Source organism: Sinocyclocheilus rhinocerous, unplaced genomic scaffold (genome assembly GCF_001515625.1).
Source record: "Sinocyclocheilus rhinocerous isolate Xijiao unplaced genomic scaffold, SAMN03320098_v1.1 scaffold1441, whole genome shotgun sequence".
Classification (NCBI taxonomy): Eukaryota; Metazoa; Chordata; class Actinopteri; order Cypriniformes; family Cyprinidae; genus Sinocyclocheilus; species Sinocyclocheilus rhinocerous.
The window spans coordinates 1,610,112-1,622,656 of NW_015654063.1; the positions used below are offsets into that span (position 1 = coordinate 1,610,112).

At 34.6% G+C, this 12,545-nt stretch overlaps 1 protein-coding gene across 1 annotated transcript in view; it reads left to right on the forward strand.

Moving 5' to 3' along the window:
* Positions 1-2,002: 2,002 nt before the first annotated feature.
* Positions 2,003-12,545, forward strand: part of LOC107716777 (cholecystokinin receptor-like) — a 33,381-nt gene continuing 22,838 nt past the window's right edge. Inside the window, exon 1 of the mRNA XM_016523330.1 lies at positions 2,003-2,165. Within this exon, the coding sequence (XP_016378816.1) occupies positions 2,003-2,165 (163 nt within the window). The remainder of the gene's footprint in view (positions 2,166-12,545) is intronic.

Consider the following 12,545-nt stretch of genomic DNA (forward strand, 5'->3'; position numbering starts at 1 on the left):
CTCTTATTTTATTAAAATTATTAACATTTTGCATATTCTGCAAGGGATATGCAAATTTATGAGCACAACTATATATTAAAAAAATCAATGTATACATTTTATTTAAAAATATGTTATTACTTTTTGTTAATGTATATATAATTCTAAAAATTACAGATTAAATTCAGTCAGGCTAAAAAAACATCCATTAAGGTTTGATACCATTCCCTTCATGATCACAAGATGATTACAAAAAAAAAAAAAAATGGAAGCAGGTGCCACAATGTTTATTACTCTCTCTATTCCAATAAAGAACAGATGCTTGTGCAAATAACAGGGATCATGGCACTGATTCGCGGGTCAGTCTTCTGGTAAATCATGCCCTCTTAACGTAATTGCTGTTTTCAGTGGGCCACTCAAATGATCTGAGTATTAGCGAACTCATTAAATCTAAATCCTAAATCCTGTGACAGAGTCAAGTGAGGAAACCAGTCTGGACCATGAGTGTGTGTATAATCACAAATTTGTTTGTATTGCCTTTGCAAATGTGCACAGACTCAGGCACTTTATTTAGACCTGAAGCATGTGCTTGAACTGCTCATCAGTTATAGGCCTATAAAATGGCCAAAGAAAACACCTGACCAAACAGATCAAAATCTATGAAGCCATAGACAAGCAATGATGATAATTTTACTATCATACAAAGTGCTATCATATTACTGAATCAAATGATCATTAACCTCTTCAATATCAGAAGTTTAGACTCTGGTATACACTCATCTAGACATCCATATTCATGTTCAATAACGGTAATATCTGTATAACTTTAAAATGTAAAATGTGATCTATGCATTGTGACTCACAGGATAAATACATTTCTTTAATGTGCAAAGTTAAAAATAGAAATGAATAAAATACTTACATATTTCCAATATCTATTTTATTTTATTTTATTTTAGTCAATAATTTTAGATAAGTGCCACATAGAAATGTATGTTCAAAACTAAACGTACCATGAAAAATCACACTGAAGTTTGTGACAACTACACCTGGTCTGTTCTATGAATATTAGTTTAGTTTAGTTTAGTTTTATTGAATTATATAGCACATTTAATAACGACAGTGTCGACCAAAGTGCTGTACAAAATTAAAAAACAAAATACATAAAACAACTAACCATATAAAACAAATCACAAATTATGACAAAGATAACATCACACATTATCAAAATATTTGACAGCATTTACTCCAGACCATAAGCCGTTTCAAAAAGATAAGTCTTAAGTGAAGATTTAAAAACCTGAAAAGAGGAGGCTGATCTTATATACAATGGTAAATTGTTCCACAGCTTTGGTGCTGCCACCGAAAAAGCACGATCCCCCTTAAGTTTCAGGCGCGTCATAGGTACCGATAACAAAAATTAATATTTTAAATTAATTAGACAAATAAATTAATAAGACTTATATTTTAAATTATAAATTAATATTAATATTTATTAATTTAGGACGAAACGGCGTGCAATATATTAATACTAAAATACATTATGTCTGTTAGAATGTTTGAAATCTTATAAAAAATACACTTAATGTCTTTTCAAAATGGAAAAGGACAAAAAAAAAAAAAAAAAAAACCAGACAAGAGGCTCCACAAACTCCCTTCAATGTCTCCTCCTCTCCAGGATGCTCAAATCCCTGAATCCCACCGGCTCACCCCCAAACTCCCACCCCTGCTGTTTAAGAGCTCATCAAAAAAAACCTCAGCTTAGTCCACGCGTGAGAAGAGACTCAGTGGCGCTCCGCGCTTCATCACATACTCATACAGAGCAACTGTGCCTTCAACACACTGCTGAGCAACAACGCTTTATTTCAGCATGAGCTAATCTAATTTCTCCCTTCTTACCTTTTTATTGATTCTAAATTTATCCTCTTTCAATTTCTGCTCTCTAAGCAGCTCTTTGCGCTCTCATTGTTGACGGATGACTGCGAGGAAACACTAATATAAAATAGTTGTGGTTAGGTCCGAAATGGATTTGCAAACGCTAAATGATACATCTGGGATTTGGGCATGCCTTCAGCTTCAGAACAGCTCTGTTCTGAACGGGACCTTAAACGGGAGTCTGGAGATTCCCAACGGCACCTGCGGAGACGCGTTTCTGCTGCCCAAGACGGAACCGGCGCGACCCAAAGGTGAGAATCTCACACACTCAGCACCAGAACGCTGCTTCAGTCGCGTTCGTTCAAGACACTCGTTCCCCTTCTTCACTACGAGGTACCAAAGCTAGTCATTGCCCTGTTTTGACATTATGGAGAGGTTGAAGCATTCTCCAATGGCTTGAAGTAAAATCAGGAAGTGTTTGGGGGTGTTAAAAGTATATAAAACATTTCAGTAAGCGCAAAAGTTAGATTGCAAGTTTTAGTTGGAACGCACTAAATACAGTACACGCTCGCGAATAGAAGCGTTCGCCTGAGGAGGTAACCATAGTAACAGTAGGCTACTCTGCGCTTTCCGTACGGTTCCTGAAAAATATATAGGCAATACATCACTTTATGATATATTTAGGTATCGCAAGTAGTCTATATCAAAAAAGTTTTGTTTAAAAAGTCTAGTTAGATACTCGACGTTTGCATTCTGGGAGCGCCACATTCGGTTGCGCAAGACGAACCTGAGAGATTGCTTCATGAAAATCAGGTTACTGAGAGAACTGTCCTTAAATTTCCACACCCCCAAAAGTCACTAAATATTTCGCATACTGGAAATAAATGGCATACCACGCCATGTTTTTGTCCTGAAACCTTGCACTCCTTACCTTTGAGTAAGTAGAAAACGACATGGTAATCATTCAGCATCTAGGGAATATCTTAAATTATCAAAGCGTTGCTATATAATACTACAATCACTGTACCATGGAGTGTTAGGAAAAGGACAATGCTTGTTATATCTTGGGAAATTGTAGATTAATTTCTGCCAGCATCGCTACAGCTGTGTTTGTCACTGCAGGGAGAATTGAGATGCGATTATAATCCTATATTGTTTATTAGTTTCTGATGCCTTATTTGCAGCCAGCCCAAGAGAGATGCTACAACAAAAGGATAATGAAGTATGTCTATTGTATGTGAAAACCTGATGTAGTCTGTAATGTTTGTTTGTCACACACACACACAAACAAACATTTATACATGGCTGCTGTAGATACATTAAATGAGACAAAGTAAAAAAAAACAAAAAACACTTTCACTAACCCTTATAAAGGTATGTATAGTTGTTTAATTAGGCTGTCCAAGGAGTATAATACATGTGCTCACGCTGATGGGAAAAAATGGATTAAATGACAAGAAACGCCTTTCCACTGCTATTAGAATCACTGCCAGAGCAAGTAAATAATTCAGCAGAGTTCACTGCATCACCCTCTGGGCATTATGACGCGAGGGACTGTATTACGACGTAAAGAGATTATTTATCTAGTGCAAATGAAGTGATGACAAATTCTACATATCCGCATTAAATGTTAACTTTAAAACAGAAAACAGAAAAATATTAAAGCAAAAAATATTCTGAAGTATTAATGAAAGGAAAACCAATATTAGCAGTAAAGTTAGCTACTTTTCTGGAAGAAAGCAGATGTTAAATATTTCTTAGACAGATTTTCCTTATATTAGATTAGTGATGGACATTACATGACAGGCTCCAACTGCCGCTTGCAACATATCAAGTCATAACCACAGGGCCCCCAAGGCTTCACGCTGTTGTGCGCTTTAACAGGATTGTAAACTTCATGCTTGTGACTGGATTTAAAAAAAAAACTAAATCTGAATATTGAATTAGATCATTTTTAGAGCCGTTTTAGACAAATTTCACTAGATATAACTGAATTAAAATAACACATGCAGAAGAAAACAAAACAACCGTAATTAGATGTGACCCCCCCAAAAAAAATTCAATAACAAAAACAAGCTATTGTTCAACCACATCGCTATAAAAATGCTTTGTTAGCAGTGTTGGGAAGGTTACTTTGGAAATGTAATAGGTTACAGATTACAAGTTTCTCTATTTAAAATGTAATAAGTAGCGTTACTATTTCAATTACTTTATTAAAGTAATGTAACTGATTACATTTGATTACTTTTTGATTATTTTTCTAAATTTCTAATGAATGTTTTCAACTGTTAATCATTTTCAAACATTTAAAGCGGGCAGGGTTATTGTTACAGCAGTACTCAACACTGATTACTCACTTTCAAAATCCTTCATCGCTTTAATTACGATTACAATAATTTAATTTTAAAGCACAAGCACCACTGCCAGACTTTAGCACCTCATTTTACTTTGAGTTCTGAGGTTAAATACAGATTTAAAATTATAACAAGAAATAGTTTCATAGCTATGATACTGTTTTTGAAATCAAATTTTTGCATATATAGTTATGACAGGAAACATTGGCATCGAACAATGCCTTGGGAAAAAAAAAACAGTTAATCTTAAAAAAATAAAGCATATACACAAACCCAAATAGGAAATAAAACAGTTATCAAATATGTATGAGTCCTATTCTGTGTCCTAAATTATTGAAACATTGATGTCTCATATTTTAGAGCAGTCAATGCAATTCGGGAAAGTAATCCATTAAATATATATATATACACACACACACACACACGCGTGTGTGTGTGTGTGAAATTATTCAGATGTAACCCCCTTTGTAATCAATAACATTTTCATAAGTAACTGTAATTTAATATACGTGTGTGTGTGTGTGTGTGTGTGTGTGTGCGTGTGAAATTAATCAGATGTAACCCCCTTTGTAATCATTAACATTTTCATAAGTAACTGTAATTTAATTAAACATTTAAATTAAAAATATTTTCCCCCTCAGTAACAGATTACAATTGCACGTATTTTGTAAATAAATTGCGTAATGCCATTACATGTAACTAGTAACTCCCAACACTGTTTGTTAGATAACACAACATTATGAAAATGTGCAACTATTACTTATGAATATTCACTCAATCAACCTGACTTCTTCATTAGGTTACCCAATAAATGTAATTTAAAGTCAGTTGAGGTCGAAACAGCTCTTTTATACACACTATGTTCACATTTTACAGCAAAAGCGAGTGATTTCTCCTCTTTCTCTCTGGGTGCTTTGATGGAAGCGTTTAGCATACCTCCGGGCGCAGGCTAAATTTAGTGCATTGCCACTGAGGAGCCTAATCAGAGACTGCTCGACAATACACATATTTGCTGTCCATTTCCTCCATCAGCAGAGGCTGTTGGGCTCTCTGTTCTTGTGTTCAGTATAAACCCTGATCATCAAACACACGACTGTCATTATCGTCATCACACAGTGCTCCAACAGCGCTCTTCAAATCCACAGATTCTGGACTTTTAGCATACAATGCACACTCATTCATTCTTCTTTACGATGACTTCAGGATGGCATGCACATGCTTCAGGCAATCAATGTCATCTCAGTGATTTTCTGTGAATCTTTGTAAATCTCTTCACTGTACTTGACAACACAATGATTTTCATTGTAAATGGATCATTTACTATTATTTTTGCTCAAACCTGCAAGTTTATATTTTGCAATTTTGACTTTTTCTTATCAGAATTGTGAGTTTGTATCTCACAATTAGAGTTTTTTTTTCAACTGCTTACACACATTTTCAAAACTTTGCCTCTCTTTTTTCAAAACGTTACACTCAAATCCAAGAATTGCACACACAAAATGCTAAATGCCTCACATCTCTTGCAAAATGAAGCACTGCATTCAGAATATCACAAACACATCTCAAAAGCAAACATTTGCAAACACCTTTGCCATAATATTAATTCCTGTTAGATTTTTTTGTTACATAGAGAATTGAGTGCAAAAAGTGTTTTATGAAATAAAAAACTGAGTCAAAGGCCTAGAATTAGTGTATGGTTTTGCAGATTTGGTGTGTGGTTCTGCTGTTTGAGTGTCAGGTTTCAGAAATTGTGTGACAAGTAAAGATTTTGTAAGCAGTTAAAAAACCTGTAAGATATTTTTTTTCCCGCAGAATTGCAACTTATAGCTCACAATTCTGACTTCTCAGAATTTCAACTATTTTCTGAGTTAACATCTCACAATTAAGATTTTTTTCACAGCATTTTGAGTTCACAATTGTAAGTTTTTATTTCAAAATTCTGACTTCTCACGATTGCAAGTTTATATCTCACAACAATCTCAAAGTTTGATTTTTTTAATTTCTGAGAATTGTGAATTTATATCTCACAATTTAGACTTTTCTTCTCAGAACTATCCCAGAAGGCACGCAATGTCATAAGACATTGATATTTGGTCAAATTTCAGTTGCGATGTCGGGTGACCAAAATTCAAGGTGAATTCAACGTCGAATGTCAGTGTTAATTTGATGCCCTATACCAATGTCAGCTGACGTTGATATTTGTAGTTTTTAGGTTATGTAACCAAAATCTAACGTTAAGTCAACGCTAAATTGGCATCAAATAATGACGTCAACCCGATTTTTATTCTCAACCAAAATGCAACATCTGTCCGACGTCACGTCCAACATCAACCTGACATTATATTGACGTCCTGTGCCTGCTGGGATGAGTTTATATCTCAGAAATTCAAGAAAAAAAACTGAAATGTGAGATGTAAATGCAGAATTGTGAGGAAAAAAATGTCAGAACTCACAATTCTATTTATTTATTTATTTATTTAACATTTTATGGCAGAAGTAAGCTTCCATAGTTTTTGCTATCCTAACTATGCATAATTACATGGTTAGTTGAATTATATAATTTCCATCTAGTCTATTTTTCTCTGCTGACCCCATAAGAACAAAGCTGCGACCCACCAGTTGGGAAGCACTGCTGTACATGATCAAACACGTGCTGTGTTAACATGACGAGACAGGCAGTAGAAGTCATTTGCTCTGAACCAATGCAACCTCTGATCTCAGGTGAGACGCCTGTTGAGTTCGCTCAGGATGAGGTCTTCAGTCTTGAGCTCTTAACATTTAGATGAGTCCAGTGATGAAACTGCATCAGGGTAATTTGAGAGGACACAGAGGTTAGCAGAACGTCATGCTTTGGCTTAATATAGCAACATTTGTGACCAACAAGTGATTAACTTCCTTGACAGATCTTGATGATGATTGACACCAAAGATTGAATCCAATGATTAGATAATTTACTGCTTTAAACTTGTTTTCATAGTGGGTTATGAGAGGTCTCTTAAAGGGTTAGCTCACCCAAAAATGAAAATTAAGCTGTGTTTTACTCACCCCCGAGGCATCCTAGGTGTATATGACTTTCTTCTTAATTCATGACCGTTGTTTTGTTTTGATCTCTCCCCTGCGCTTCTGCGGTAACGCCGACGTCCTACGTCATCAGTCTCGGAGCTGCTTCAGTGTACAACAGTGAGCGCAAGCTAGATTAAATTGATTATTACGTTTTAAATATGGTTATTTTTCTTACAAAAACGCATTGATTCGCTACAGGAGGACTTTGTTCACCCCCCGGAGCCGTGTGAGACACTTTTTATTATGGATGGATGCGCTTTATTTCACTTCTTTTGGACTGAAGCACTGCAACACCCGCTGACTGCAATGATGGAGCTTGGAATAGCCAGGACAATTTTTAATATAACTCTGACTGGATTCGTCTGAAAGAAGAAAGTCATATACACCTAGGATGACTTGAGGGTGAGTAATTTATGGGCTAATTTGAATTTTTGGGTGAACTAACCTTTTAAGGATCTTATGGATGCTGGATGGCTTCATACAGATACAATGAATCAGCAGTCAGCAATGCAGAATTAATCTTTCGCACTGTTCACAGAAAAAAAAAAAGAAAGAACAAGACATTGTGATGTTATTATTGCAGTATATGGTGTTCCTGAGTAGTTGTAATGGCCTTAATTGACAAATGTGTTGTTTGGTTGTCCTCAGCACATCAGACAGTGATCCGAATCCAAATTATGGCATTAACTTTGTGTTTGGCTCTAATGTAGAAGCAAACAACTTCCGAACCCAGTAATTTAAGAGCCATTTATTATAAATTTGTGTCCACACTGCATCACTTAATCTTTTTAAGATTTTCATATATTTGTGTTTGGAAAGAGAACAGCAAAGCAGTGTCTGAAATTAATTGTTTTTAAAAAAACACAATAATTCCTTCCTGAAATTGATTTACCTGTATAATGAGATTTATCTGTTTGTATAATAACATGCAGCCTACCATAATTTTTTTGAAATACCTGAATTGAATACAAAAAAAAAAGTAAACAAAAAAGTAAAATAAAATAAGTTTAAGTACTAAAATGACTAAAACTGAAATAAAAGTAAGTTAAAGCTAAGTGGAAGTCAAAACAAAACTGAAAATATAAAAATAAAGATTTAAACTTAATACAATAATGGAATATAATTAGAATATATATATATATTAATTGAATCTAATGACTAGAATATAATATAATGAAAAACTGAAATATACCACTATATAAAATATAATTGTTAAAATGGAGAAAATGACTACAGGGGCATTTTTTGATCCCACAGTTTAATTATTTGGGGTACTTTTGCCAGTTTCAGTGTCATTTTTGTCCAGAGTACAGGTTAAGTTCTTACACTGCACCAATTTCAAATGCAGTTACTGTAGTTCTGTTTTCAGATTTTCATTTTCTGAATGTTTATAAATTTGTTGCCATCGATAACGACTTCACCTGACACTTGAGACTGTTGAGTTGTAAACTTGTGTGGGCTTTTCCACTCAGACACAGCCTGTCCTGATGCAATCTCATTCTCTGACACTTTTACGGTTACTAACACCTGCAAAGCTCCCAGACTCTCCGCAGATTTATGTCATGACATGGGGGAGAAAATTATCAGTTTCTGTTGTGTTTTGCTCACAGAATGTGAGTATTAGGACCTTGAATGTATACAGCAGAACATGAAGTTTTTTTACCAGTACAATACAACAGTTTACACTATACACTAGGTCTGAATAACCCAGAAGGAGATGAGCAAACTGAGGGGTCACTGAAGGTAATCAGTTTGCAGGAATGAGCTACAGCCATTAATCTCTCTAAGACTGTTGTATGGAGGAATGCTGGGTATTCAGTCACACTAAGATTGGAGTGAGACAGGCTGTTCCAACAGTGTGAGCTGCCTATTATTCTTTAAAAATAGTAAGTGACATTTTTTTCTTTTGAGTCAAAATAAATGGGTTGAGAAAAGAAATAGTTCATTTATTATACAGGAAGCAGAAGGTCAAATCGTGCAGATTGCATTGTGGGATCTGGGTACAGAAAAATTTTATATTGTGCACTCTTTATTTCACAAAATACACATAGCCTAAACGGGATTTCTACAAAATATACCGCAGAAAATGGCTAACAAAAACAGATTGCAGGTGAGTGTTTTTCCTGATGTTTCTCTGGTGCTTTGTCCTGCGGATTTTAATTAGCGAATAGTTGATTATTTCAATTACGGACAGGCACTTGGCCTCTATGTGGACACCAATTACAAACATCATTCAGGAAACAGCATGGATTGCTTCGCTGCTTTAGGAATATTGACTACAGCCTAAATGGACTGTTAACCTCTGACTTTCCCTGACAATCAAGCTTTCTCCCAAAATCCATGATTAGACATCCATCTGTTTTAGAATCGATCACTTGTTGCTGCAACAGTGATGCAACTCTTTATAACCCATGGCTTTATCAATGTTGGTGAATTACTACTTTATAGCATGTAAAGCTAAATTACTAAGGATTTTAGTAGTTTTACTACTCTTGAAAAATAAAAAGAAGACATGATATAATGGGGCAATATATTACTCTCAGATTTTGTTATATTTTAAATCTATATATTTTAATATATTTCTGTGGCTCAAAAAAATATTTTAGCATGGCAGCTAGGCTTGCACAATATTAAGCATAAACATCTAGCGAACATGCATGTTGGAGTTTAGGGATCTCCATTGAGATATTCTACTCAAGAAAAAGTATAATACAGCAGGTCGATTTTCTTTCTTCTTTCTTCTTTTCTTTCTTTGCTGTGACTAAATCTGTAAGTAAACCATACAAATGGACATTCTCTTGATTTGTGCTTATGTGAAAGTGCAATAATTCTAATTAAATGTTAAAAAGGTCCTACAATTAATTAATAATCGTGATATTTTTAGCAATAAATAATAAACAATAAATAAAATGACAATTAAAAATAATAAACAATAAAAATGACAGTAAAATAAAACTGAAAAGCTAGAATATGAAGACATATAAATGTACACTGAAACAATGTGCTTAATGTGGTAGAATGTATAGGAATGATTTTATTCAAGTCAAAATATAAAAGGCCTCCTTATGGCAAAATTTACAGTGAAAATACCTTTTGAGTTAGTTATTCCCCTCTAGTTAGTTATAGCACTGGTTATAACAATGACAATGAAGCATGCGAAATGCTGTTGATATGTGAGGATTGAGGAAACACAATTTACACAAATCTAAAATATTTATGCACTCACATTTGGCCTCAGATTCATAATTCATGCAACTAACTTTCATGATATCTTGATTCCTCTTGATTGTAATTCATTCATGCATTCCTTCTCTGGTTTGAGACCTGTATTCCTAACTCAGTTCAATCTTCTCATGAATTGATCATGAGGCCAAAAGCATTGATGAAATAGTAAATGGTGGAGTTTTGGAAAGGGGAAGTTCAACAGCTGAAACAGTAGCTGTGAGGCTCTAGAGGTGATGTGTTGTGAGATGGAAATGGACGAGGCATGATGAGAAATCATAGTGATGTTTTGTTTACATGACACACAGCCAAGGCATTTAATGACATGAGCTGTAGTTTATCCCATCCTGGAACAAATATTCAGTTCACTTTTAAACAATATCCATCTGATTTTATGATCTGTATATCTTGTATACACATTTTAGATAATGTTAAGTATGGAAGACATCAAGCTATACATTTAGTTTTTTGGGGTTTGTCATAAAAACACCCCAGAGGCATAAAACAGCAGAGCACACATGAGAATGGATTATTAACCCTCTGATGCATGAATAATTAAATCACAAAGGACAAAAATATCTATCTATCTATCTATCTATCTATCTGTCTGTCTGTCTGTCTGTCTGTCTGTCTGTCTATCTATCTATCTATTTGTCTGTCTGTCTGTCTATCTATCTAATCGTCTTGGGTGAAAAAATACCAGTAAATCGACTATCACAAAACTTAGTAAGTTGCATTATTTAAATATTTAAGTATTTTATTATACTCCCATAAATTTTGCATCTCAAGAAAACTACTTCAGATGGATATGCAATAAGGTCAGCTGCAAAAAATAACGGTCCATAATTAGCACTGAAGTCAACAAGAAAATCGTGAATATTATTTCATGAAAATATCCTTGTTGAATCACTTTATTACAGTTTTTCTCAGTCGTTTTGGTGCATTTCTCAGATCAGAAATGAAATTCTGAAAACTACTTGTTCAACCTCCACATCATCTAGTCAATTGTGCACATCATAAAAGCAGTTTCTCATTCTTTTGAACAAGTTGCGATTGCTTTGGTACATTCATGCAATTGATTATGTACATTTATCTGCGGTTTCCTGCATTATCAATTGCTAATGTCATGTTGCTCAAAATGTACTATATAGTTCTCTGTGCAAAGAATCTGTGGGCCAACAGACTGGCACGTCAGGAGGTGCAGTGCAATTCCTCATACAGGGCTGCATGCAAAAGCAAAGTTCTGCCTAAGGAGTGTTTCCTGTGTTTGCCTGTCTAATTTTGTATTTTTGCCTTTGTGCCCATATTTCTTTTCTATATCACAATGACGTTGTAATGTTTTTTTGTTTGTTTTTGTCAGACCACTAGTATAGTGTAACTGTGAATCCTATCCATTCTCTTTCAATCAATATCCCACATACAGTAATGTGTAAATTTGAACTTTTGAAATGGATATATGGCATACATAAGAAGTACGACCTTCTGCATTTCAATACAGTAACTGCATCCAAACTGCTGCCATAGTTTACATCAGGTAATACTACAGTAACAGAATGCACTGTTATATTGACAACATGACTATGCATTTTGACTATCTTGTTTGTGAACAATGAGACAAGGGCTTTTCATTCTGATAGCACTGATATCAGAGGTGTAAAGAGTACCTAAAAACCATACTTGAGTAAAAGTACAGATACCTTACAGTGAAAATTACTCCACTACACAAGTCACCAATTCCAAAACAACTTGAGTGAAAGTCTTAGAGTATCTGATTTTAACAGTACTTAAGTATTTTACTTATACTAAATATAGGCTCAAAAAATGCACTAGTCAAAGAGACACGCTAGTTAAAAAACTGTAATGTTGTGGAGAAGCTGCAGAAAATAGGCAGAGGCAAGGATCTCTGTGCTGGTATTTCATGGAAAAACTAGAACAAACAATAAGGCAAAAACCAAAGGGAACAAAGAACAGAATGACTGGCAAACAGACAACCATTACATTCAACAACTCGCAAGGAACTAAAGAAAAACTAGGGCTATATATACACACAGG